This window comes from Triticum aestivum, chromosome 5B (genome assembly GCF_018294505.1).
Source record: "Triticum aestivum cultivar Chinese Spring chromosome 5B, IWGSC CS RefSeq v2.1, whole genome shotgun sequence".
In the NCBI taxonomy this organism is placed as follows: Eukaryota; Viridiplantae; Streptophyta; class Magnoliopsida; order Poales; family Poaceae; genus Triticum; species Triticum aestivum.
This window is the reverse complement of record NC_057807.1, coordinates 21,972,150-21,995,422: the sequence shown is the minus strand read 5'-3', so window position 1 is coordinate 21,995,422 and position 23,273 is coordinate 21,972,150. Positions and strand designations below refer to the sequence as shown.

The following is a 23,273-nucleotide window of genomic DNA, read 5'->3' as shown; positions in this document are numbered from 1 at the left end:
TGCTGATCACAGCAGACAAGTACGCCACGGCCGACTCCTCCATGAAGGCGGAGATTCAAGTCAGCGCGACCGACAAAGTCGCCCCTCAGGCTCCAAGAACTCCAGCTATGGACGCCGGTCGGCGGCAACAGCAGAACAACCACAAGTGCAAGGCCCCGCAGCCGGCTTCCAACAGCCGGCAAGTGGCAACAGTCGAAGACCAGCAACCAGAGGGACCGCCTCCGGCGAAGCGGCAGAAGGGCGGCAAGTCCAACTGGTTGCCGGCTTTCTCCTACGAGCAGACCTTGGATGGCCCCTGCAAGTTTCACAGCGGCGCTAAGCCGTCAAACCACACCACCAGGAAATGCCACTGGCTGACCAGAATCGCCAAGGGAGACGGCCTGCTCCCACCCCCGCCTGCTGGGCCGCCTCCACCACAGCCGCCCCAGCAGCCGGCCGTCAGGCCAGTCGGCGCGATACAAGACGAGTTCCTAGATGAGCACGGAGCCTATGTAGTGTTCACCAGTGTGGCAGACAACCAGCGCAGCAGGCACCAACAACGGCAAGAGGTGAATGCAGTCGCATCATGCACTCCAGAATTCATGCACTGGTCCGAGAGGCCCATCAGTTGGAGCAGAGCCGATCACCCAGAGGTGATGCCGAGTCCAGGATCCTATGCCTTGGTCTTAGGCGCCACACTCGCCACAGATAGGCGGGCCGCTCGCTTCTCGCGAGTGCTGATAGACGGAGGCAGCAGTATCAACATCCTGTACAAGGATACGATGGAGAAGTTAGGAATCAAGCGAAGACAGCTTCAGAGCAGCCGGACTGCGTTCCATGGCATTTTTCCTGGCCTTTCCTGCTCACCAATCGGCAAGATCCTGATAGACGTCCTCTTTGGGGACAAAGATCATTTCCGCCGAGAGCCAATCTGGTTTGAAGTGGTGGACCTCGAAAGCCCGTACCATGCGTTGCTTGGTCGACCAGTTCTGGCCAAATTCATGGATGTCCCCCACTACGCCTACCTCAAGATGAAGATGCCGAGTTCCAAGGGAATTCTGACCATGGTCGGCGACTACAGAAAGTCGTCCGCTTGCGCGGCCGAAAGCAGTCGGCTGGCCGAGTCCTTGGTGATCGCAGCTGAGAAACGGCTTCTTGATCGGGTCGTGGCGATGGCCGGCAAGCATCCAGAGTTGTCGCCCGACCCCAAGGAGTCGGAAGCAGAAGGATCATTCAAGCCGGCCAGAGAGACAAAGAAGATACCTTTGGACCCGGAGCACCCAGAGAGGTACGCTGTCATGGGCACAAACCTTGACAGCAAATAGGAAGGCGAGCTCGTCGATTTCCTCCGTGAGAATCGAGACATCTTCGCATGGTCCCCCAAGGACATGCCTGGTGTACCGACGGAATTCGTCGAGCACAAGTTACATGTCTGATCTGATGTGAAGCCCGTCAGGCAGCCCTTGTGCTGCCTGTCAGAAGAAAAGAGAAGAGTTGTTGGAGAAGAAATAGCCCGGCTCCTGGCGGCCGGCTTCATCATGGAAGTGTTTTTTCCAGAGTGGCTAGCAAACCCAGTACTGGTGCTGAAGAAAAACAAGCAGTGGCGGATGTGTATTGACTACACAAGCCTCAACAAAGCCTGTCCCAAGGACCCATTTGCTCTGCCGAGAATTGATCAGGTGATATACTCCACAGCCGGATGCGAGCTGTTGAGTTTCTTAGACGCATATTCAGGATATCACCAGATCAAGCTGAACCCGGCTGACAGACTGAAGACCGCCTTCATCACGCCGTTTGGTGCTTTCTGCTACCTGACCATGACGTTCGGCTTAAGAAATGCCGGCTCCACCTTTCAGCGTTGCATGCAGAAGTGCCTCCTCAAGCAACTCGGCAGGAATGACCACGTCTACGTGGATGATGTGGTGGTGAAGACGGAAAAACATGGAACTCTGCTAGAAGACCTCAAGGAAACCTTTGAGAACCTACGCCGATTCCAGATCAAGCTCAACCCCGAGAAATGCGTCTTTGGAGTACCAGCCGGCCAGCTCCTTGGTTTCCTGGTCTCCGAACGCGGCATAGAGTGCAACCCTGTGAAGATCAAGGCCATCGAAAGGATGGAAGCACCCAGACGACTGTTAGATGTGCAGAAGTTCACCGGTTGTTTGGCGTCCATCAGCCGATTCATCAGTCGGCTGGGCGAGAAGGCTCTTCGCTTATATCAGCTCATGAAGAAGACGACCTTTTTTGAATGGACTCCTAAGGCGGACGAAGCTTTTCTCCAACTGAAGAAGATGTTGACTACTCCCCCTGTGCTGGCAGCACCGACTCCCAAAGAGCCCATGCTCCTGTACATTGCCGCCACCAGCCGGGTAGTCAGCACAGTCATTGTAGTCGAGCGCAAGGAGGAAGGCAAGGCGCTACCTGTCCAAAGACCGGTATATTACCTGACCGAGGTACTGTCGGCCTCCAAGCAGAACTACCCCCACTACCAGAAGATGTGCTACGGCGTGCATTTCGCCGCCAAGAAATTGAAGCCTTACTTCCATGAGCATCCAATCAGTGTGGTCTGCACAGCCCCACTAGCCGAGATCATCGGAAGCCGAGATGCTTCTGGCCAAGTGGCCAAGTGGGCCATCGACCTGGCTCCCTACACCATCTACTACGAGCCCCGCACCGCCATCAAGTCGCAAGCACTGGCCGACATCCTCGTCGATTGGGCCGAGACCCAGTACCTGCCACCAGCGCCCGACTCCACCCATTGGCGGATGCACTTTGATGGCTCCAAGATGCGCACCGGCCTGGGAGCCGGCGTCATCCTCACTTCCACCAAGGGTGACAAGCTCAGATATGCGCCACAGATCCATTTCGCCGCCTCCAACAACGTGGCCGAGTACGAGGCGCTCATCCACGGGCTCCGGCTTGCCAAAGAGCTCAGCATTCGCTGGATCCTGTGTTATGGCGACTCTGACTTGGTGGTCCAGCAATCATCTGGCGATTGGGACGCCAAGGACGCAAACATGGCGAGTTACCGATTCCTTGTGCAGCAACTCAGCGAATACTTCGAGGGGTGCGAGTTCCTCCACGTGCCAAGGAACGACAACGACCAAGCAGACGCCTTGGCACGAATCGGCTCCACCCGCCAAGCAATACCATCCGGCATCACCCTTCGACGCCTCCTCAAGCCGTCTATCAAGCCGTCACTAGAATCAGACTCAATCTTTGTGCCGGCTCCACCCGAAGAAGTCGAATCCGACTCCAAGAAAGCCACAGTCAAAGTCGGCCCGAGGACTTCAGAACCCGGCCCGGGGACTGCGGTGACAAGACCAAAGACTCCAGAACTCGACCCGGGGACTGCTCCAGTCGGCCCCGGGACTTCGTCAAGTCAGCAAGCGGCCGCGGACCCCAACCCGCCGCCTCCCAGCCCTGCCGCCCTTATCCAAGTCGCACTAGTGGCAGTTGAAGAAATAGCAGCACCCTCATGGGCCCAGCCCATCCTCAAGTTCCTAGTAAACAGAGAGCTGCCAACTGATGAAATCTTGGCTCGGCAAGTGCAACACCGAGCAGCAGCTTATACCATAGTCAACAGAGAGCTGGTCAGGCACAGCGTCACTGGCGTTTTCCGACGCTGCATTGAGGCAGAACAAGGCCAAGCAATCCTTAGAGACGTCCACGAAGGCGAGTGTGGCCACCATGCGGCCTCAAGGGCACTCGTTGCCAAAGCCTTCCGGCACGGTTTCTTCTGGCCAACCGCACTGGAAGAGGCCAAAGAGTTAGTCCAAAAGTGCAAAGGGTGCCAGATGTTCCGTTCCAAGCCACTTCAGCCAGCTTCCGCACTCAAGACTATCCCCATTGCCTGGCCCTTCGCAGTCTGGGGCCTGGACATGGTCGGACCATTCAAGACGGCACGAGGTGGCCTGACTCATCTACTTGTCGCAGTGGACAAGTTCACCAAGTGGATAGAGGTGAAACCCATCAAGAAGTTGAATGGTCCGACTGCAGTGACCTTCAGCGCTGACATCACAACTCGGTACGGCATCCCACACAGCATCATCACCAACAATGGCACAAATTTTGCCACAGGCGCCTTGGCCCGTTTTTGCGCGACGCAGGGCATCTGACTGGACTTAGCGTCCGTTGCCCATCCGCAGTCAAACGGCCAGGTGGAGCGAGCAAACGGCCTCATCTTATCTGGCATCAAGCCTCGACTCGTCGTACCGCTGGAGCGATCTGCCAGCTGCTGGCTTGAGGATCTGCCTGCCGTCCTCTGGAGTCTGCGCATGACTCCAAACAAGTCAACCAGCTTCACACCCTCCTTCCTCGTCTACGGTGCCGAAGACGTCATCCCAACGGACATAGAGTTTGACTCCCCGCGAGTCACCATGTACACCGAGGAAGAAGCATAAGAAGCACGTCAAGACGGCGTCGATCTGTTGGAAGAGGGCCGGCTGTTGGCACTCAGCCGGTCCAGCATCTACCAGCAGAGTCTGCGTCGATACTACAACAGGAAAGTCAGGCCAAGATCTTTCCAAGAGGGCGACCTTGTGCTCCGACTGATCTAGCGAACAGCCGGCCAGCACAAGCTGTCGGCGCCTTGGGAAGGCCCCTTCATCATCAGCAAGGTGCTAGGAAACGACTCCTACTATCTGATCGACGCTCAGAAGCCCCGAGAGCACAAGAGGGACGACTCCGGCAAAGAGATAGAGCGCCCGTGGAATGCAAATCTTCTCCGAAGATTTTACAGTTGATGCAGTATGTATCACGCTCCCCTTTTGTATTAAAGTATCAAGACTTTGGGCCCCCCCCCGAGACGAGCTTGGGGACTGCCCTCTTCTGTTATCTGTATGATAAGAATTATGCCTTTGAGTATATTACTTTTCGTTACATGTCGTTTGGCACCGGGCCCGACTAGTCGGCCCGGGGACTCGCCGCCTCGCGCTATGGGGAGCTTCCTGCAGTCAGACAAGTAGTGTGCGGCGCCTACTCCGTCTCCTGGCAAAGCCGCAGCTTGCAGAGCGACTGTGGGGTAGGCAGGAGGGAGGAAGAACGGGTGCCCACACGAAAAATGGCTAAGGACCCAAAGCACGAACATAGCGTAAGACGGCCTCCAGCATCTTTAAGGCAAAAGGCCGACTCATGAGTAGTCGGCCTGCCGCTTTATACTGGCCTCTATTAAAGATAGTCGACTCTTTAGTAATCGGCTCGCCACCTTCTATCCAACTTGCTAAAGAAGAATCTAAAATGGCCGAGTACTTGCCTTCCCAAAAGTAGCCAAGCATTTGACCCAGCGACAATCCGCAGAAGCGGCTGCCCGACTGGCAAAGCAGCGATTAAAGGAAGGCGGCAAAGGGAAAAGCCTGAAGAGCAGTAAGCAAGGAAGGATAGAACTCGAATAAATATTTACATAGGCCCTTGGCTGAATCTTCGAGTAGAAGTTCAAGATACACCCCGTGGGTGGAACCGTTCGAATTTAACAAAGTTTTCCAAAAGATTACTAAGACAGATAAAGCAGAGGCGAAAACGGCAGCCTAGGAGGCGGCATCTGGGATCGGGGGATCGGAGGAGACGGCGGTGTCAGGAGCCGGGGTGGTTGGCTGGGCGGTCTCGGTCTGATCACCTCCGGCGGCAGCCGCCGTCTCTCGACGCGGCTCGTTGCTGGAGGCGCGGTCGAGCTGAGGCTGGCCGCCCGCTCCGTCTTCTGGCACCTCTACCTCGCCTTCCTCCTCCGCCTCGTATTCTTCCTCGGTGATGGAGTCAATCACCTCCGCTGAATCCTCGCCGAAATCCGGGTTCATCCCGAACCACTGTGGCGGCACCTCCTCGCCGCCTTCAGCCCGCTCGGGGACGAAGACGCTGGTGTCCATGTAGTCGGCAATCGCCGCCGCATGTTCGACAAGGGCACCCTCCATTGCCACCAACTCTACATGGGCCTCTGACGGAACGCGGCCAGTCCAACCCCGGATACCACGCCTTGACGAATTCCAAGGCACGGCGTGCTCCGGCCCGGGCCGAGGAACCCTTCCAAGCTTCAATACGGCCAGCTGCGACCTCAACCCAGTCGGCGGTCCAACTAGCGGTGCGCAGGGCCGGCATGCCTGGCCACAGAGCGGCGACCGCCTGGGCACCGGCACGCTGAAGCCGGCGCATCAGCCGGTGGGCCGAACGAAGACGGGCTTCGATGCTCAGAAGCTGCTCATCGACAGTTCGGGGGGCGTTAGCAGCGATCTCTGCACCGCCTGCCCTCCGCAGCTCGCGATCAGCCTCGATGGCCAGAGTGACTGCCTGCGAGTGGCCAGGGAAGAAGTCTGCCAAGACAAAAAAGAAGTGAGTCGAAAAAACCAGAAATCGGCTCGACCTATAGTCGGAAGCCCGAAGAAAGGAAAATAAACTCACAATCGACGATGTCCTCGATCTCGTGGAAGCTGGAGGTCAGCATCGCCTCCCTGTCAGTCCAGGAGGAGCGCTCGCTCTCGAACTCGGCCAGGAGAGCAGCCTCCTTCTTCTCGGCCTCGTCCTGCGCCTTCTTGAGCAGCTCCTTCTGCTCGGCCAGCTGCGCTGCCAGCAGGTCACGCTCCGCAGCAAGCTTGCTGCACTCCTCCTCCTTGGCGCGCAAGGCGGTGTTGGCCTCGCCCAGCTGCTGCTGAAGAGTAGCGTTGGCCTCTGAAGAAGAAAAAAGACGAAAGGCGATAAGTCATCAACAAAGAAAGTCGCTGAAGAAGATCCGGCCCGACTGCTCAGCAGTCGGCCCGAATCTCGGGGACTACAGCCCGCGGGTGCGCCAGCACGCCCCCGCGAGAAAGAAGAAGGACTTACCCCGGCTCTCCGACAAGTCGGCAGTCCAGAGGTTGAAGGCGGTAGCGCGGAGGTTGTGATACTCCTACAATAAGCATTTAAGACAAAATTAGTATTTGGAACTCACCAGAGGGAGTTCCGAACCGCCTGCTCAGCAGCCGGCCCGAAACTCGGGGACTACACCCACTGGGTGCGCTGGCGCGCCCCCACAGAGAAAAACAAGAGTCAAACAGAAGAAGGAAACTTACTTGGACGGCCGTTCGCGCGGCCAGATGCGCCCTGGTGCAAGCTTGAAGGGCGTCGCCTTCAGCCCGCAGCTTCGCCTGGACGTCCAGAAGCGCTTGATTCAGCGACCCGGTGCTGCCTCCGCACAACCACCCGATAGGCGCGGCGCTTGTCGCCTCGGCGTCTGGGGTTGCCGAGCTAGCGGCGCCGGTCTCCTGGGGTCGCGGCGCCGAGGTCGCCCTCTCAAGACGGTGGCGCACCGGCGAGGCGACTTGGAGAAGCAGCCTCGCCTCGGACTCGTCTGCAGTTGGCGGCTCCGGTGGGCCCGCCGGCTGTTTGCCGTGCGCTCTCCCAGACGGCGATGGAGGCGGCGGTGGCGGCACGAGCGTGTCCGACATGGAGGCCTCGCCGCTTTCCTTCTCCACGACGGGAGTCTCGGCGCCGGTTTCCCCGGTCTGCCCGGTGAATTCCGGGGGCGGCGGCGCCGAGGACAGTGGGCTGACAAACAGCGCCGACTGGCGGCGCGCGGCCTCTTCAGCTTGTTGCCTTGCTGCGGCAGCGGCTTCGGCCACTTCCAGTTTTTTCTGGGCGGAGGCCGCCGCCTTTTCGGCCTCCGCCTTCTCCAAGCGGTCGGCCTCATCCTCAGCGTGCTTCTCCCGCGCATTTCACTTTGTCGCCTCCTGGAGGTCGGTGGCGGGGTCAATCCGCCGAGTGTTGGCAGACGTCTCCGCCGACCCCATGACAGAGGGGGCGATGACCCTCTCAAGGGAAAGGGGAGCCCTGAAGCAAAAAGGGAATCAAAAAAGAGAAACTCGAATGAGATTCGCCGAGGGAAAAATAAAGACAAAGGAGGAAACACTTACGCAGAGACTAGCGGCGACCTCTTCACTTCCTTGCGGAAGCGGATGGCCCTCGCGGCCGCCTCCTCCCGCCTGGTCGCGGCGGCCGCCCCCTTGAGCCTCTTCGGCTTGCCGCCGAACGAACTCAGCCCCGGCTGGCGCCTCTTCAAGCCGCCTTGGCCAGCCAGGCCGGCGGAGGAACCCGCGCCCGATGAGCCGACACTCGGCTGGTGGCGCGGGGCGACTTCCCTTTCGGCGTCGTCATCAGGCCAGTCGGTGAATGTGCCTGAGGGCCCGAGGCCGTCTCCCGCTCCTCCTCCCCCCCCCCCCACCTTCGGTGTCGGCTTCCATCGCCGCCGCCCCCAAGTCGGGGTCGTCAACGTCGCTCTCCGCTCGGTCGGAGACGAACTCACGCGGCGGTCTTGTGACGCCGGTCGCGGGCTGCATGAGGGGGTTCTAATTCAGAGAAACCAATGAAAATCGGAAGTCGGGGTCGGCTATGAAGAAGACAAAGCAATAGAGAGACGCGACTTACCACTGGAGGGGGGTTGGCGCGCGAGTACGGCTCCTTGCCGAACTGCCAGTCCTCCCCGAACTCGCAGTCCGCGATGTGGTTCACCATGTTTGCCACCTCTGCGCGGGGCATTTCCTTGGTGCTCATCCGACTCGGGTCCCGGTGGTCACTCATCTGACTGATCATATGAGGCCAGCCTTGAAGAGGGAGGACTCGGCGCACCACAAAGGCGGCCAGCAAGTCGGCCCCAACAAGGCCCTCCGACTACGTCAAAACTCGGAGCCGCGCCACGGCGGCGGCTCCGGTGGGAGTCAACATCTTGGCTCGATGAGACCAGCTGGGAAGCCTCCCAGCTGGTGCGCCGGCTTCGTAGGGCGGCAGATTGACCCAATCCCCGTCGGGGGCAACGCTCTTCACGTAGAAGTACGACCGTTGCCACATCTTCACCGACTTGATCAATGCGATGGCGGGGAACGGGTTGTCGACCGTCGACCGCCGCAACGCGATGAAGGCGCCGCATTGAGCCGGCACACCGGCGACGTGCGTGCCGAGCTTGGATGAGAAGAACTCTCCCCACAACTCGATGGTGGGGAGGACACCAAGGAAGCCTTCGCACAGAGTGGCGAAGGCAGACAGCAGCACCACCGTGTTCGGGGTGAGGTGGTGCGGCTAGAGCCCGTGGAACTCCAGTAAGGCGCTGAAGAAGCCGCTCGCCGGCAGCCCCAGGCCGCGCATAAGGTGCGAGCGGAAGATGACCCGCTCGCCCTCCTCCGGCGCCGGCCGAATCTCCCCCTCCGGCGTGGCGCGGGCGCGCATGAGGTCTGCGCCGGGGAGGCGGCGCGTCCGGCGGAGGAACTCGATATGGTCGTCATCCACCTCCGAGCCGTCCCACACGCCGGAGCGCACGGCGGGAGCTGCGGCGACGGAGGAAGAGCTCATCGCCGTTGGTGCGGTATGTTTTCGCTCGACGGCGGCGAAAGGAAGGAGAGGAGGCAGGAGGAGGCGGGGGGAGCAGGGAAGATGGGCGCGCGAGCTATGCCGCTCCGCTCCCCCCCGGCCTACTTATAGCCCTGTAGGCTGAGAAGCCGATGGGGCGGGGGTGGGATTAACTGCGCACAGGACCCCACGCCCCCCCACGATTACCCCACGAAGTTGCTGCGCGCAGTAACGACGTGGGAAAACCAACCGTCCGCACGGCCGCAACGGATCCGTTCGTATGTCGAGGCATGGTAGTGGCGGGCCCCGCCTGACGGCCCGTCCCATCGCGCACGTGGGTAGACCGACTATCCTCGCCGCGTGGCACCACGCGATAGGACCGCGCTGGTGGCCACGGGGGAGCATATCAGGCACGCCGCCTGGTCTCCCACCACGACTTTCGAGCTCTTTGCGAAGCGCGGCGGCCCTCGACAAATCCGACTTTGGATAGTCGACCCGAAGGAAGACGGCAGCCGAAGCCCAGAAACCACTCCCGGAAGACTGAAACTGTTGAAGCCCCACGATGCAGTTTCCGTGGAGCCTCACCAGCTTCGGGGACTACTGTCGGAGTAATGGGCCACGGGTAGGCCAACCCGAGCCCCAGAACCTTTCAAGACATCGGGGCAGGCCGCGCCCCTTGTGCCGAGTCCTAAGGACGACTCCAAGATATGCCGAGTCCCAGGGACGACTCCAAGATATGCCGAGTCCCAAACGGCAACTCCAAGATAAGCCGACTCTTGGCCGGCGACCTCCAGAGAGGCCGACTATGGAGAGTCGGCTCGCACCTCCGCCCTCGTCTCGAAGGGCGAGACGGGGTACGGCCACGGCATGGCCATCCCCCCTGCTTACAAGGGGCTGGTATGGCTACAGTAGGCCGTATCGCTGGAAATCTCCGGCGAGGCGCGGCACTGTTGCCATGCCGGCCCTGACCTCAGCCAGAGTAGACAGTGCACTGTGCCCATGACGCCGGCCTGTATGACCCAAGGGCAGCGGGACCACCCGTCAGTGGGTAGACAGAAGACGGCATGAGTGCCTTGGAGACGGACCCGTGGGAGTCGGCCCCCAGGAGCCGGCCGCCCCTCCCCCGGGCCCCGCGCGCCATTAACCAGACAAGACGGGGAATGGCGACAGTGAACGCACGCCGGACGGCGGCACTATTGCCATGACTGCATGACCACGCCAGCGTCATCAAGAGTACCGCTACAGTATCAGGCCTGTCCGCGGGGCCCGCCAGTCGGGGGCCCCAGAAGTCGGCAGAAAGGACGACGGCCTGAGAGACAGACGGCTGGGGCCCGCGCCCAGCCAGGTTACTATTGTACCCCTGGGGGTAGGCCTATATAAACCCCCCGGGAAGCCCATGCAAAGGGTTCGGACCCAGATAGAAATAGACCATATAGCATAGGAAAGAGAGAGCTAGCCTTGCCCTCTCCTACCTCCAGAAACAGCTCCAGGAGCACCATTGTAACCACTTTGCCATAGTGACCATGCGGAGACCCCACAGAGCAGCAGTAGGGGTGTTATCTCCTAGGAGATCCCTGAAGCTGGGTAAGTTCCGCCGGCGTGCATGTCTTCACCTCATCCCGCTTCCAGGCACCGGCGACGTTCTACTCGCTTCCACCATGATAAGCCATCCTTTGGCATATGTCGGACCCAACCCGCGACACGTATCAGCTCACTAGATGAATGGATAACCCAAGCTTATGAAAATGCCAAATTATTTAAAGAAAAAGTTCAAAGATGGCACGATAAAAGAATTCAAAAGCGTGAGTTCAAAGTTGGAGAATATGTTCTTTTGTACAACTCTCGTTTTAGATTCTTTGCCGTAAAACTTCTCTCCAAATGGGAAGGACCTTATGTTATCGAGGAGGTTTATCAATCTAGAGCTATCAAAATAAATAATGTCGAAGGTACAAACCCGAAGGTTGTCAATGGGCAAAGAATAAAACATTATATCTCAAGTACTCTCATTAATGTTGAAAGCAATATTATCCAAACTATGCCATCAGAAGAACGCATAAAAGAAACCTTACTTAAGAGGAGGAGAGCCCTGTTTCTCATAAACCTCTTGACCAAAACATCTTCAAGAGGACTTTTCCCTCTATGTGGCTTACAGATGAGGAGGATGAAGATGAACCTATTCCTCCTTGCTTCCTGAAGGAAAGGAAGGAAGAATTATGCAAGAGGATATTAAAGCTCGAGGAGGAGAACCATGAGTTGAGGATAGATAATTTTTACCTCCAACACAAGCTAGAGAAAAAGGATGAGATTGCTACTACCTCATCACCACCACCACCTTCTTCATCACCAAAGGAGACTTGAGTATCGGGTATGGGCACTCCCCTTGGCTTGTGCCAAGATTGGGGGAGGTGTCCCGATATCGTATCATCATCACTATCTTTGCTTTTATCTATTTGAGTTCGATCTTTAGTTTTCCTATGATCTAGTTGAATAAAAGTTTAGTTTGATCCTTTCTTTTCGTGTGTTTGCTTAGTGATCTATCTATTGATGTAATCGTGTTCGAGATATATAATAAAGAGTAGTTTGAGTTTTGTTTCTTTACTTTAATTCTTCAATAAAAAAGGAAATAAAAGAAAATAAATAAATAAATAAGATCATATGCTAATCTTATGGTAAGTAATGACATCACATAAGAAAAGTATAAGTGGTAAAATTTGTTGGAGATTGACAAACATAGCATTGGTCAATGATGCAACTCATGAAAGAATTAATAAGGGAAGAGAAGATTCACATGCAAATACACTATCATGGACATCTTTTATGATTGTGAGCCCCCATTAAATATTTTGTGTCAAAATAGTTGACATTGGACAAGGAAGACAATATAATGATTTATATTTGTTCATATTCACATAGAAGTTATATTGTCATAGATCCTTTAACATGTGGTGCTTTCCCAATATCTTTTCTAGCCAAAAATTCCGCACTAAGTAGATATACTACTTGTGCATCCAAAAACCCTTAACCCAAATCTTATTTCGAGAGTCCACCATACCTACCTATGAATTGAGTAAGATCCTTCAAGTAAGTTGTCATCGGTGCAATAAAGCAATAAAAATTGCCTCTAAGAGTGTTGGATCATTTAGTGTAAGAGAAAATTGAGTGTTGTACAAACTTGTGATGGCAAAGAATAAAAGTGATAGACTGCATAATAAAGGTTGCTATCAGAAGGGGCAATATAACATCACGTTCTTTTGAATTAAGGGATTTGGCATACAAACAAATAAGCTCATGACAACCTCTGCTTCCCTCTGCGAAGGGCCTATCTTTTACTTTTATGCATTTATTTTTATGAGGAGTCAAAGTTTTCTTCTCTTTTCCTTTTATATTTCTCCTTTGGCAAGCATCATGTGGTGAGGAAAGATCTAGGCACATGTATCCAGTTGTATATGAGTAGGCATGATTTATTATTGTTGACATCACCCTTGAGGTGAATATGTTGGGTGTCGAAACTATAAGCCCCTATCTTTCTATGTGTCTGGTTGAAACTTTTTGTTCATGGGTATGCTATGAGTGTTAGCAATCATAGAAGATTAAATGATGGTTGAGCATGTGGACTTGCCAAAAGGCTTTGATACGTGACCCTTCCTGAAAAGATGATGAACTGTAGTTGCAAAGTTAACTAAGAACATAGTTTGTTGGTTTTCAATAGAGTTTATGCTTTATACTTTGATGTTGTGATGAATTGTTACTTGCTCATGAGAAGTTTATGATAAAATTCATCTGGTAAAAGTTTTATAATAAAGTTTGTTGTTGTTATAATAATTTACATGATGCTTCTATGTCCGTATTTTGTTCTATCGACACCTCTCTCTCTCTCTAAAGCATGTGGAAATGTTTTTCGATTTCGGTTTTCGCTTGAGGACAAGCGAGGTCTAAGCTTGGGGGAGTTGATACGTCCATTTCGCATCATGTTTTCCTACTGTTATTTATGATATTTTTATGCATGATATTGCTTTATGGAGTAATTCTAATGCCTTTCTCTCATAATATGCAAGGTTCACCCAAAGAGGGAGAATACCTGCAGCTGGAATTCTAGACCTGAAAAAGCTACGTCAGGCCACCTATTCTGCACAACTCCAAATAAGCTGAAACTTCATGGAGAATTATTAAGGAATATTTAAGAATTATTGGAGCAAATAACTACCAGAGGGGGCCCACCATGTGGGCGCAACCCACCTGGGCGCGCCAGGGCCCCCAGGCACGCTCTGGTGGGCTGTGCCCTCCTCCGCCCACCTCTGGTGTCCCTCTTTTTGTATATAAGTCATTTTGACCTAGAAAAAAAAGGAGAGGACTTTCGGGATGAAGCGCCGACGTCTCGAGGTGGAACTTGGGCAGGAGCACTTTTGTCCTCGGGCGGAGCGATTCCTCCGGGGGAACTTCCCTCCCGGAGGGGGAAATCATCGTGATCATCATCACAAACAACTCTCCCATCTTGGGGAGGGAAATCTCCATCAACATCTTAAACATCATCATCTCCTCTCAAACCCTAGTTCATCTCTTGTGTTCAATCTTTGTACCGAAACCTTAGATTGGTGCTTGTGGGTGACTAGTAGTGTTGATTACATCTTGTAATTGATTACTATATGGTTTATTTGGTGGAAGATTATATGTTCAGATCTATTATACTATTTAATACCCCTCTGATCTTGAGCATGATTATCATTTGTGAGTAGTTACTTTTGTTCTTGAGGTCACGAGAGAAATCTTGTTGCAAGTAATCATGTGAATTTGATATGTGTTCGATATTTTGATGGTATGCATGTTGTGATTCCCTTAGTGGTGTCATGTGAACGTCGACTACATGGCACTTCACCTTATTAGGGCCTGAAGGAACGCATTGTGGAGTAGTTATTAGATGATGGGTTGCGAGAGTGACAGGAGCTTAAACCCTAGTTTATGCACTACTTCGTAAGGGACTGATTTGGATCCAAAAGTTTAATGCTATGGTTAGATTTTATCTTAATACTTTTCCCATAGTTGCGGATGCTTGCGAGGGTGTTAATCATAAGTAGGAGGTTTGTTCAAGTAATAATAACACCTAAGCACCGGTCCACCCACATATCAAATTATCAAAGTAGTAAACACGAATCAAACGAATATGATGGAAGTGACTAGATGAAATTCCCATGTACCCTCAAGAACGCTTTGCTTATTATAAGAGACCGTTTTGGCCTATCCTTTGCCTCAAAAGGATTGGGCTACCTTGCTGCGCTTTTGTTATCGTTACCGTTACTTACTTGTTACAAATTATCTTGCTATCAAACAACTTGTCACCAACTATTTCAGTGCTTGCAATTAATACCTTGCTGAAAACCACTTGCCATTTCCTTCTGCTCCTTGTTGGGTTCGACACTCTTATTTATCGAAAGGACTACGATTGATCCCCTATACTTGTGGGTCATCATGCACCTTTATAATTTGCCATTGTATTGGGTGTGTTGGGGACACAAGAGATTTCTTGTATTTGATTGCATGATTGTTTGAGAGAGACCATCTTCATTCTATGCCTCCCACAGATTGATAAACCTTAGGTCATCCACTTGAGGAAAATTTTCTACTGTCCTACAAAACTCTGCGCTTGGAGGCCTAACAGAGTCTACAAAAAGAAAGGTGCATAGCAGACATCAGTGCTTGTTCTGTTGACATTTCGACGGGGTCCCTTTAATAAAAGTTGTTCAGGTGGACGAGCTGCCTCGGAATCCACACCAAACGGGCGCTCATACGGACACTCGCGCACGTGTGGAACATCGTCTTTTGCTCTGACTTCACAGGGAAGCCTCTTATTGGTTCCTTCTTCCTTCATTCTTCTTCCCTTCCACTTCCACACATGATTTCTTCCCTTTTTAGCCCATTTCCTGTGGAAACACATCAAAGAGTGGATTTGTGGAATTCTTTGCATTCATTGGTCATTAGTGGCAATATCGAAGCAAATATCTCTTTTTAAATGAAATATCTTGATTTAATAAAGGTGAAATGAGTGTAAAAATATCACTCATCACATGTCATAAATTTAGAGTTTAGTGAGCAGGAACTAATAAATTGAAAGTAGTAAAATCAAGTTTGCTCATTAGAGTTAGTGATAATATACCAAATCTTAGTAACACAATTTTTAATGGAAAATCTTACTAAAGCAGATGCAGCATCTAGCAGAGGTGGCCAACGAATCCAAAGACATTAAAAAGAATAAAAAGAGAAAAAGGAAATATGTAGACATTTGATCATATAGCGAGAAGCCAACGGCTTCAATACATCATATCCGTAGTACAACTTTGATCTAATTGGGACAAGTACGAAAACCAATTTGGTATACCTTTACCATGACCTAGGTGGAAGAATTTGTTCATTGGCACAACAAACCTAAATATGCAGGTGATTGGACGTCGCGGAGGCTGTCAAGATCGAGTAGTCGGCCTTCTGCGATGAGGAAAGGCAGACGTAACATATCAGCCCGATCTTGCGATGGCCGTGTGGCCACACGACCCTGCAGCCGCACCATCGTGTTGGACGGGAGCGTCTTCCCCGGTGCCTCGCCGGCCGTGGTACAACATGCCCTTGGAGAAGGCCACCCATTGGATGGTCGTCTTCTCACTACAAGATCATCAGGGAAGAGGACAATTATTTGGCAAAAAAATAGTGGGGACGGGCACGACGGTGTAGAAGCCATGCAGTGTAGAGGCAAAGGAGGCATGTGGGGGGCATAGAGGTGGTGTTGGAACCCTAGAGGTGAGGCGAGAGGATGTGATAGGAAAAACTTGGTGGAGTGATTTGTTTCCTATAGCTAGGGAAAAAACCGGTTAAAAATAAGGGAACGAAAGGTGAGGGCAACTTTTGTCGGGATAAAAATCGTTGACAGTGAGGGGGGTGTTAGATCGATAGGAGGGTAACGGAACGAAATGATGTACCAACCCCCCCTTTAGGAGTAGAGATTCTAGCACTAAACATAAACATTAATTACAAACTTGGAAATAAACAATACCATTTATTACTGCATACAGGACATATTTGCAACACATGGGGGCCTTATGTAGCCTAGTAGTCCTTGACAAACGAAAAATCTACCCTTGAAGTAAGGATGTGGGACCATGGGAGGGTAGTACAAGGTAATTTCTCGTCCTTTAGCCCATGTGCTCCTTGTTGGGCTAGGAGGTGGGTTGTAGCCTATTAAGGGGAGAATCCCTCGAAAAGTGCTTGCAGCTACCGAGCTCCACTGCTCTCGGTATTTCGAAATTTTGAAAAACACACTTTTGGTACTCAAAAAATCTAAAAAAAATACATGGATACATACACTTATTCCCAAGGCCTGGTAAAAATTTGGAAAAGAAATACTTTGTATGTTGCGAAATACAAAAAAGAGAAATTCCTCACAGAAATGGCACCCTTTTTTATCCTGTATACTGTCATAAATGTATTTATTTTTGTATAGCCCAAAACAAAACGAGATTTCTACCAAAACTTGACACGTGTAATCGGAATGTGTATATGTATCCTCGGGAGAAATTTCACATTTTTTTGAAACTTCAAAAACCCGAATTTCAAAATGTTCAAATATAGAGAGCAGTGGAGCTCGGTTGCTGCAACGTCTCTCTTGAGAATCCCTACACTACAAGGAGACTTCCTTGCTTGGACTTGGGCTTCTTTGCTCTCATGTCTTCTCCTTTGACTTACTTTTTTATGTGGTCTTCTTCCCTTGACTTGTTGATCATGAAGCCTTTGCTTAGACTTCTGTTGACCAGGGTGGCCTCCGTGGACCCATGAGGGGCGGTTTTGACTATTCTTGACTATCTTGACTTGTGTTGACTGCTTGTTTAGTGCTTCATGTATGATAGGGGTGGGACCTTGAGCAGGATTAAAATCCACGACTACAACACCTTAAAGTACATCTTAATAAAACTATTAGTCCCAGTGTTGGATCCAGGACCCAAGCTGGGGGGGGGGGCATGAGAATGATTTACTTCGTTGACTGTAGCTTATTGAGCAATGTAGCAACACTATAGCAGCCTGGGCCCTGCGCTTGGCCCAATCCTGGGTCCGCCCATGATTAGTCCATAACAATTTTTATTAATTACCGAAACGATACACTAGACTACATGCACATTTAACTACGACTTCATCGGATACATGAAGAGTATAGTCTTGAATGGTAAGTTTACCCGCGACGGGCAAAGGAACAAAGGCCTCCATGCCAAGGCCAATGTTAAACAAGACACTACAAAAGCATTTGAACCAGTGATCTCCACCTTTCATATGTGAGGTCAGTGCAACGGGGAGAACAAGATGAAAGAGCACAAGATTGAAGACGGTAGAGCCCGATCTTCAATACGTCTCTCCAACCACCAATGCAACTATGAAGAAGGATTGACGATGACCCCGAATTTGGTCACACTAGAGATCTTCCGAGCTTATCAAAAAAGTCATTCCTGGATCAACAATCACCACCTATAACGGACGACAATCTGAGGAACAAGCCAATGCCACTCACATACACCAAAAAGAAGCTTTGATATGCCAGACGCCATGAAGACGTATCAAAACATAAACTCATATCCAGTACGCCCCTACTAACTGCAACGACGGTCCAACTGCCTCTCTCGTCGACACTCGTGACTGGCGACGCCGTCTTCTCCGGTCGGAACGGGGATGGGGTGGGCCCGGACCCCGGAGGACTCGAGGCGAGTACCGGGGGAGAGGGAGGGAGAAAGGGAAACTGAGAAGAATTAATAAAAGCCATGTGATGGAGGTGGAGGTTCCGTGAGATCTGGGGCGGGCGTGGGCGCAGCGACACCGCGTGAGCGCCTCCCCCACCACCTCCCCCGTCGTGCTTTCCGCCGACCCCCATCATCTCGCTCTCACGCACACCCACACCCACACCGACACCGCCGACGCCGACGCCGCCATTTTCTCCATTTATTGACCGGAAACCCCCTCTCCGCTCCCCCTCACCTCAACCACCGACGCCACCGCCCCTCCTCCTCCTCTCCGCCGCGTGCCGCGCACGGTACGTCTCGCCTCTTCTCTCCCCCTCTCCCCCTCTCCCCCTAAACATCTCTCCCCCTTCCCTCGCCGCAAACCATAGTCTATCTCTCTCTCTCTCTCGAGCGCGCGCGGGCCGCAGCCTCCGGTCGGCCGGCGCCTGCCTCCGTAGCTGACGGCTGAGGTGGGGTGCGTGGCCATCTTGCATTGTGCTGCAATGCACGGCAGGTGTTTGCTTCTTTGCCAAGCCCGGATCGGGTCCCTTGCGTGCTTCGGATGCCGTCTCCCCGTCTTCCCTCTTCCTACAGTTTACTCGCAGCGGAAACCGTGCTCAGATCTATCAGAAAAGAAAGAATGATCACAAGTCGCATCTTAACCCAGATCGATGACCATGTTCTGCTGTTGTCTAGTGCTAGTTTCTTTTCTTTTTTGTCTCACTCCCTCATTTGTAGATCAGTCCAAGATCTCAAAATTCGGCCGCTTCGTAAGATCCACCGATATTGGCCCGGCATGTTTGACCAAGTTTTAGCTGCTTGAGTATGCTTTAGGGATAGTTGCTGGCACGTGGACTGCCAGATGTGGAAAAACGAAGAAGACAAATAACTAGGTAGTATGTACTTGCAAAGCAGGTTCAGATCTTGGTCTAGAAAGTATCATTAGATGTCTACTTATCTAGGATTTGCTGCACGTTCCTGTCTGTTATCCATTGTTTTCCATGACCTGTCAGTGAAAATGTTTTTACAGTTAGTACTTCTGTTATATTGTGGTTTGATAGGATAGCATGAATATCCAAATTTACCTCGATGCATCTCTCCCCTGTGTGGTTCGCTTGAAAACGCATGTTGTGGCTCCATTCCAATGTTTTGTTGTTTCTAAATAGTTATGCACGCTTTTGTTTTATCTAGATGCGAAATGACACTGGATGCTCTGTCATGACTCATAAATTCTACTTTCAGCTTCGATATTTGTACAATTGTGCGAACCAATTATTTTTCTGCAGCAAACAAAAAGACGGAATGTGCCTGTCTTGCATGACTGCATTTCTCCACATTTTTATTGAAATTCCCAGAGTTTTACTTTCGAGCTTGGTAGTTGGATCAGGCACTCTGGTTTACGAGAAATAGGTGCAGCTTCCCATTTATGTAGTGACCTTAAGAGGCTGAAACTGGCCTTCCTGGTCTGTCTGAATTCTTTCTACAGGGGAGCTTGGTTCAGTTTCTCATTGTATCGTGTTCTGACAGTTCAAAAGATAATATGTAGTAATATTCTAGTTATTACATATCAGTTGTTTCATTTTATATTGTCTGTATCATAAACTGTACCTTGTCTGATCCTTTTAAATACTCTACTTGTACAACAGGATTTCAGAAATTACAGTCCAATATGGCGACACCCTACACACCTAAGAGCATCCTCATTACAGGAGCTGCTGGTTTCATCGCTTCCCATGTCACAAACCGCATTGTACGGAACTACCCTGATTACAAGATTGTCGTCCTTGACAAGCTTGATTACTGCTCCAATCTGAAGAACCTTCTCCCTGCCAGCTCGTCACCAAACTTCAAGTTTGTCAAGGGCGATATTGCCAGTGCTGATCTTGTCAACTTCCTCCTGGTCACAGAGAACATTGATACAATAATGCACTTTGCAGCCCAGACACATGTTGACAATTCTTTTGGCAACTCCTTTGAATTCACCAAGAACAACATTTACGGTACTCATGTTCTTCTTGAAGCTTGCAAGGTCACTGGCCAGATCAGGAGGTTCATCCACGTTAGCACTGATGAGGTCTATGGCGAGACTGATGAGGATGCAGTGGTTGGTAACCATGAGGCCTCACAGCTGCTCCCCACAAATCCTTATTCAGCCACCAAAGCTGGAGCAGAGATGCTTGTCATGGCTTATGGGAGATCCTATGGTCTGCCAGTCATCACTACCCGGGGAAATAATGTGTATGGTCCTAACCAGTTTCCTGAAAAGCTTATTCCGAAGTTCATTCTTTTGGCCATGAGAGGAAAGCCCCTCCCAATTCATGGTGATGGATCCAATGTCCGAAGCTACCTCTATTGTGAGGATGTTGCTGAGGCTTTTGAAGTCATTCTTCATCGTGGAGAAGTTGGACATGTTTACAACATTGGAACAAAGAGAGAGAGGACAGTCACTGATGTGGCAAAGGATGTCTGCAGGCTTTTCAATCTTGAAGCTGATAAAGTAATCCAGTTGGTCGATAATAGACCTTTCAATGATCAGAGGTATTTCTTGGATGATGAGAAGCTCAAGAGTCTTGGGTGGTCTGAGCGCACTAGATGGGAGGAGGGCCTGAGGAAGACAATGGAATGGTATGTAGCTAATTCTGACTATTGGGGTGATGTTTCTGGTGCACTGTTGCCTCATCCGAGGACACTGATGATGCCTGGGTATGAGGGCTCTGAGGAAATTAAAGGAATGCTAAATCTGTTTACTAACAATCAAACAAAGATGGTGGCTCCAACATCAGAAAGTTCTTCCCAAACGCGTTTGCTCAAGTTCTTGATATATGGCCGGACAGGATGGATTGGTGGACTGCTTGGCAAAATATGTGAGAAGCAAGGAATTCCATACGAGTATGGAAAAGGTCGCTTGGAAGAGCGCTTTTCCATTGTCCTTGATATCCAAACTGTTAAGCCAACACATGTCTTCAATGCTGCTGGTGTTACTGGCAGACCCAATGTTGATTGGTGTGAGTCTCACAAGCCGGACACCATACGTACCAATGTTGTGGGCACCTTGACTCTAGCTGATGTTTGTCGGGAGCATGGGTTATTGGTGATGAACTATGCCACTGGGTGCATATTTGAATATGATGCAAATCATCCTGAAGGGTCAGGCATCGGCTTCAAAGAAGAGGACAAACCAAACTTTACTGGTTCATTCTATTCAAAGACCAAGGCAATGGTAACTGCTTCTCCTCTTCTGTAATGACTACTTTGTTAGTAGTATTTATCTTTGTGGTGATATTATGTTTTGAAATTTGAGATGCAAATACTGGAAGAAACTTCTGATCATTTGTTCCCTGGGCAATGCAGGTCGAGGAACTGTTGAAGGAGTATGAGAATGTCTGCACTCTGCGAGTCCGGATGCCGATATCGTCTGACCTCAACAATCCCCGAAACTTCATCACAAAGATTAGCCGTTACGACAAGGTGGTAAACATCCCAAACAGCATGACTGTGTTGGATGAGCTTTTGCCGATTTCAGTTGAGATGGCAAAAAGGAACTTGCGGGGCATCTGGAACTTCACCAATCCTGGCGTGGTCAGCCACAATGAGATTCTGGAGATGTATAAGAAGTACATGGATCCCAGCTACAAGTGGACAAACTTCACGCTAGAAGAACAGGCCAAGGTCATTGTTGCACCTCGGAGCAACAACGAGATGGACGCGACAAAGCTGAAGAGAGAGTTCCCCGAGCTGCTATCGATCAAAGACTCGTTGATCAAGTATGTCTTTGAGCCCAACAGGAAGGTCCCAGCAACTTGAAAGCCAGAACAGGTAATAATATAGGAAATATACACCAAGCACCGAAAGATTGTAGGAACCATTCGTCACAGCGATTCATTAGAAATGTTTTACGATATTTGCAGCGTATCTCTGTTATAGATTCACAGAATCGTTTGAACTATACATTTGGCAGTCTGCTGGTGGCAGCGAGATATCTTGTACCATGATTGTTCCGAATGAATGTCGAGTACACTTGTATACCTTTTAATCTGGTTGCCTTTTTTGGTGATTGATCGAGCAACCTCTGCTCTGACAAAAGCATTTGGACAGGCATTTTAACTGTTTAAGTTCACATTTTTCTCTCGCTTTGCTCATTGTGGTGTTGCTCTATGCTGTTGCGTTTGGGTTTGGCCCAAGCTTGGAAAAAAACTTGTTATTCACAGAGCAAAGAGGAAGCACTTACAATCCATTGGTGATTAGATAATTAGAGTACACTAGTGTGTACTCCGTAATGGTTTTCTTAAACTAATATAAGAGGGTTTAGAATACTAGAGTAGTGATCTAAACGCTCTTATATTAGTTCACAGAGAGAGTACACAGTATTATTGGTTTCTTTCAGAAGATATATGTTTTCGTTTCACGGAAATCCTCCTAGGGCACCACTTGGAAAATTCTTATGTACCAAGTTGATGTAGAAATCTGAAACAGGTGACAATATTACTCTTTTGTTAGTTTCCGGTCTGCACCGCTGGAATGTCATGTTATAAGATATAAAGGTCCATGATCTAAGGCCTGCTTGGAATGTCATATCCCAGCCCAATACACCTGTAAAACACCCTCCGCAAAGAGAACTGGGCGGGCTTTTTCTAAAATCTAAATGCAACTACTGCAAGATCGGCCACAAGATGTTGCAGAAGAGCTTGCTAAGCACAGTAAAATCCTCTTTGTGTACATTCGGATTACACTGTCTGCAAAAAGAATTAAGCATAGAATTTTGTTTTAGGTACTCCTTCAGTTTAGCTAGTGCGAAACAGACGACAGATCATCCTCCCCGCCCGTAAAAACGTACTCTCTTCGTCCCAAAATTCTTGTCTTACATCTTGTGGGACGGAGGAAGTACTGGATAGGCTTGGAATGTTGTTTTTTGGTGGTTTTCTCAATTACAGCCGTAATAGGCTAGTGTCTTTTTTTTAGGCCCTAATAGGCTGGTAGGAGGGGGTCCCTATATGACGCATTCAGCGTTAAACAATGACCCGACACCCACATGCGCTTGCGACTGGGCCGAGCCCATTAAGCAGGTACTTGAGCTGCAACAAATTTCCAATACCCACAAGGTGATCATCTTCTAACTGTGAACAATCCTCAAAGTCCAGAACACGCAAGAGTCGAAACTCCGACAAAGATGGGATCTTCACATTACGACAAAACACATGGAGTGATCGGGCACTAGATACATCAATACCCGGCGAAACCTCGCCATCA

At 50.8% G+C, this 23,273-nt stretch overlaps 1 protein-coding gene across 2 annotated transcripts; it reads left to right on the top strand.

Moving 5' to 3' along the window:
* Positions 1 to 18,096: 18,096 nt before the first annotated feature.
* On the top strand, positions 18,097 to 22,059 carry LOC123110178 (trifunctional UDP-glucose 4,6-dehydratase/UDP-4-keto-6-deoxy-D-glucose 3,5-epimerase/UDP-4-keto-L-rhamnose-reductase RHM1). 2 transcript variants are annotated; one of them, XM_044530653.1, is made up of 3 exons: positions 18,097 to 18,337; positions 19,673 to 21,246; positions 21,378 to 22,059. In XM_044530653.1, exons 2-3 carry the CDS (start codon positions 19,696 to 19,698, stop codon positions 21,828 to 21,830), a joined length of 2,004 nt encoding a protein of 667 aa, XP_044386588.1. In that variant the 5' UTR covers positions 18,097 to 18,337; positions 19,673 to 19,695; the 3' UTR covers positions 21,831 to 22,059. The 2 variants fall into 2 exon arrangements, with proteins under 2 accessions (XP_044386588.1, XP_044386590.1); XM_044530655.1 differs by lacking the exon at positions 18,097 to 18,337 and adding an exon at positions 18,666 to 18,919.
* Positions 22,060 to 23,273: the final 1,214 nt, after the last annotated feature.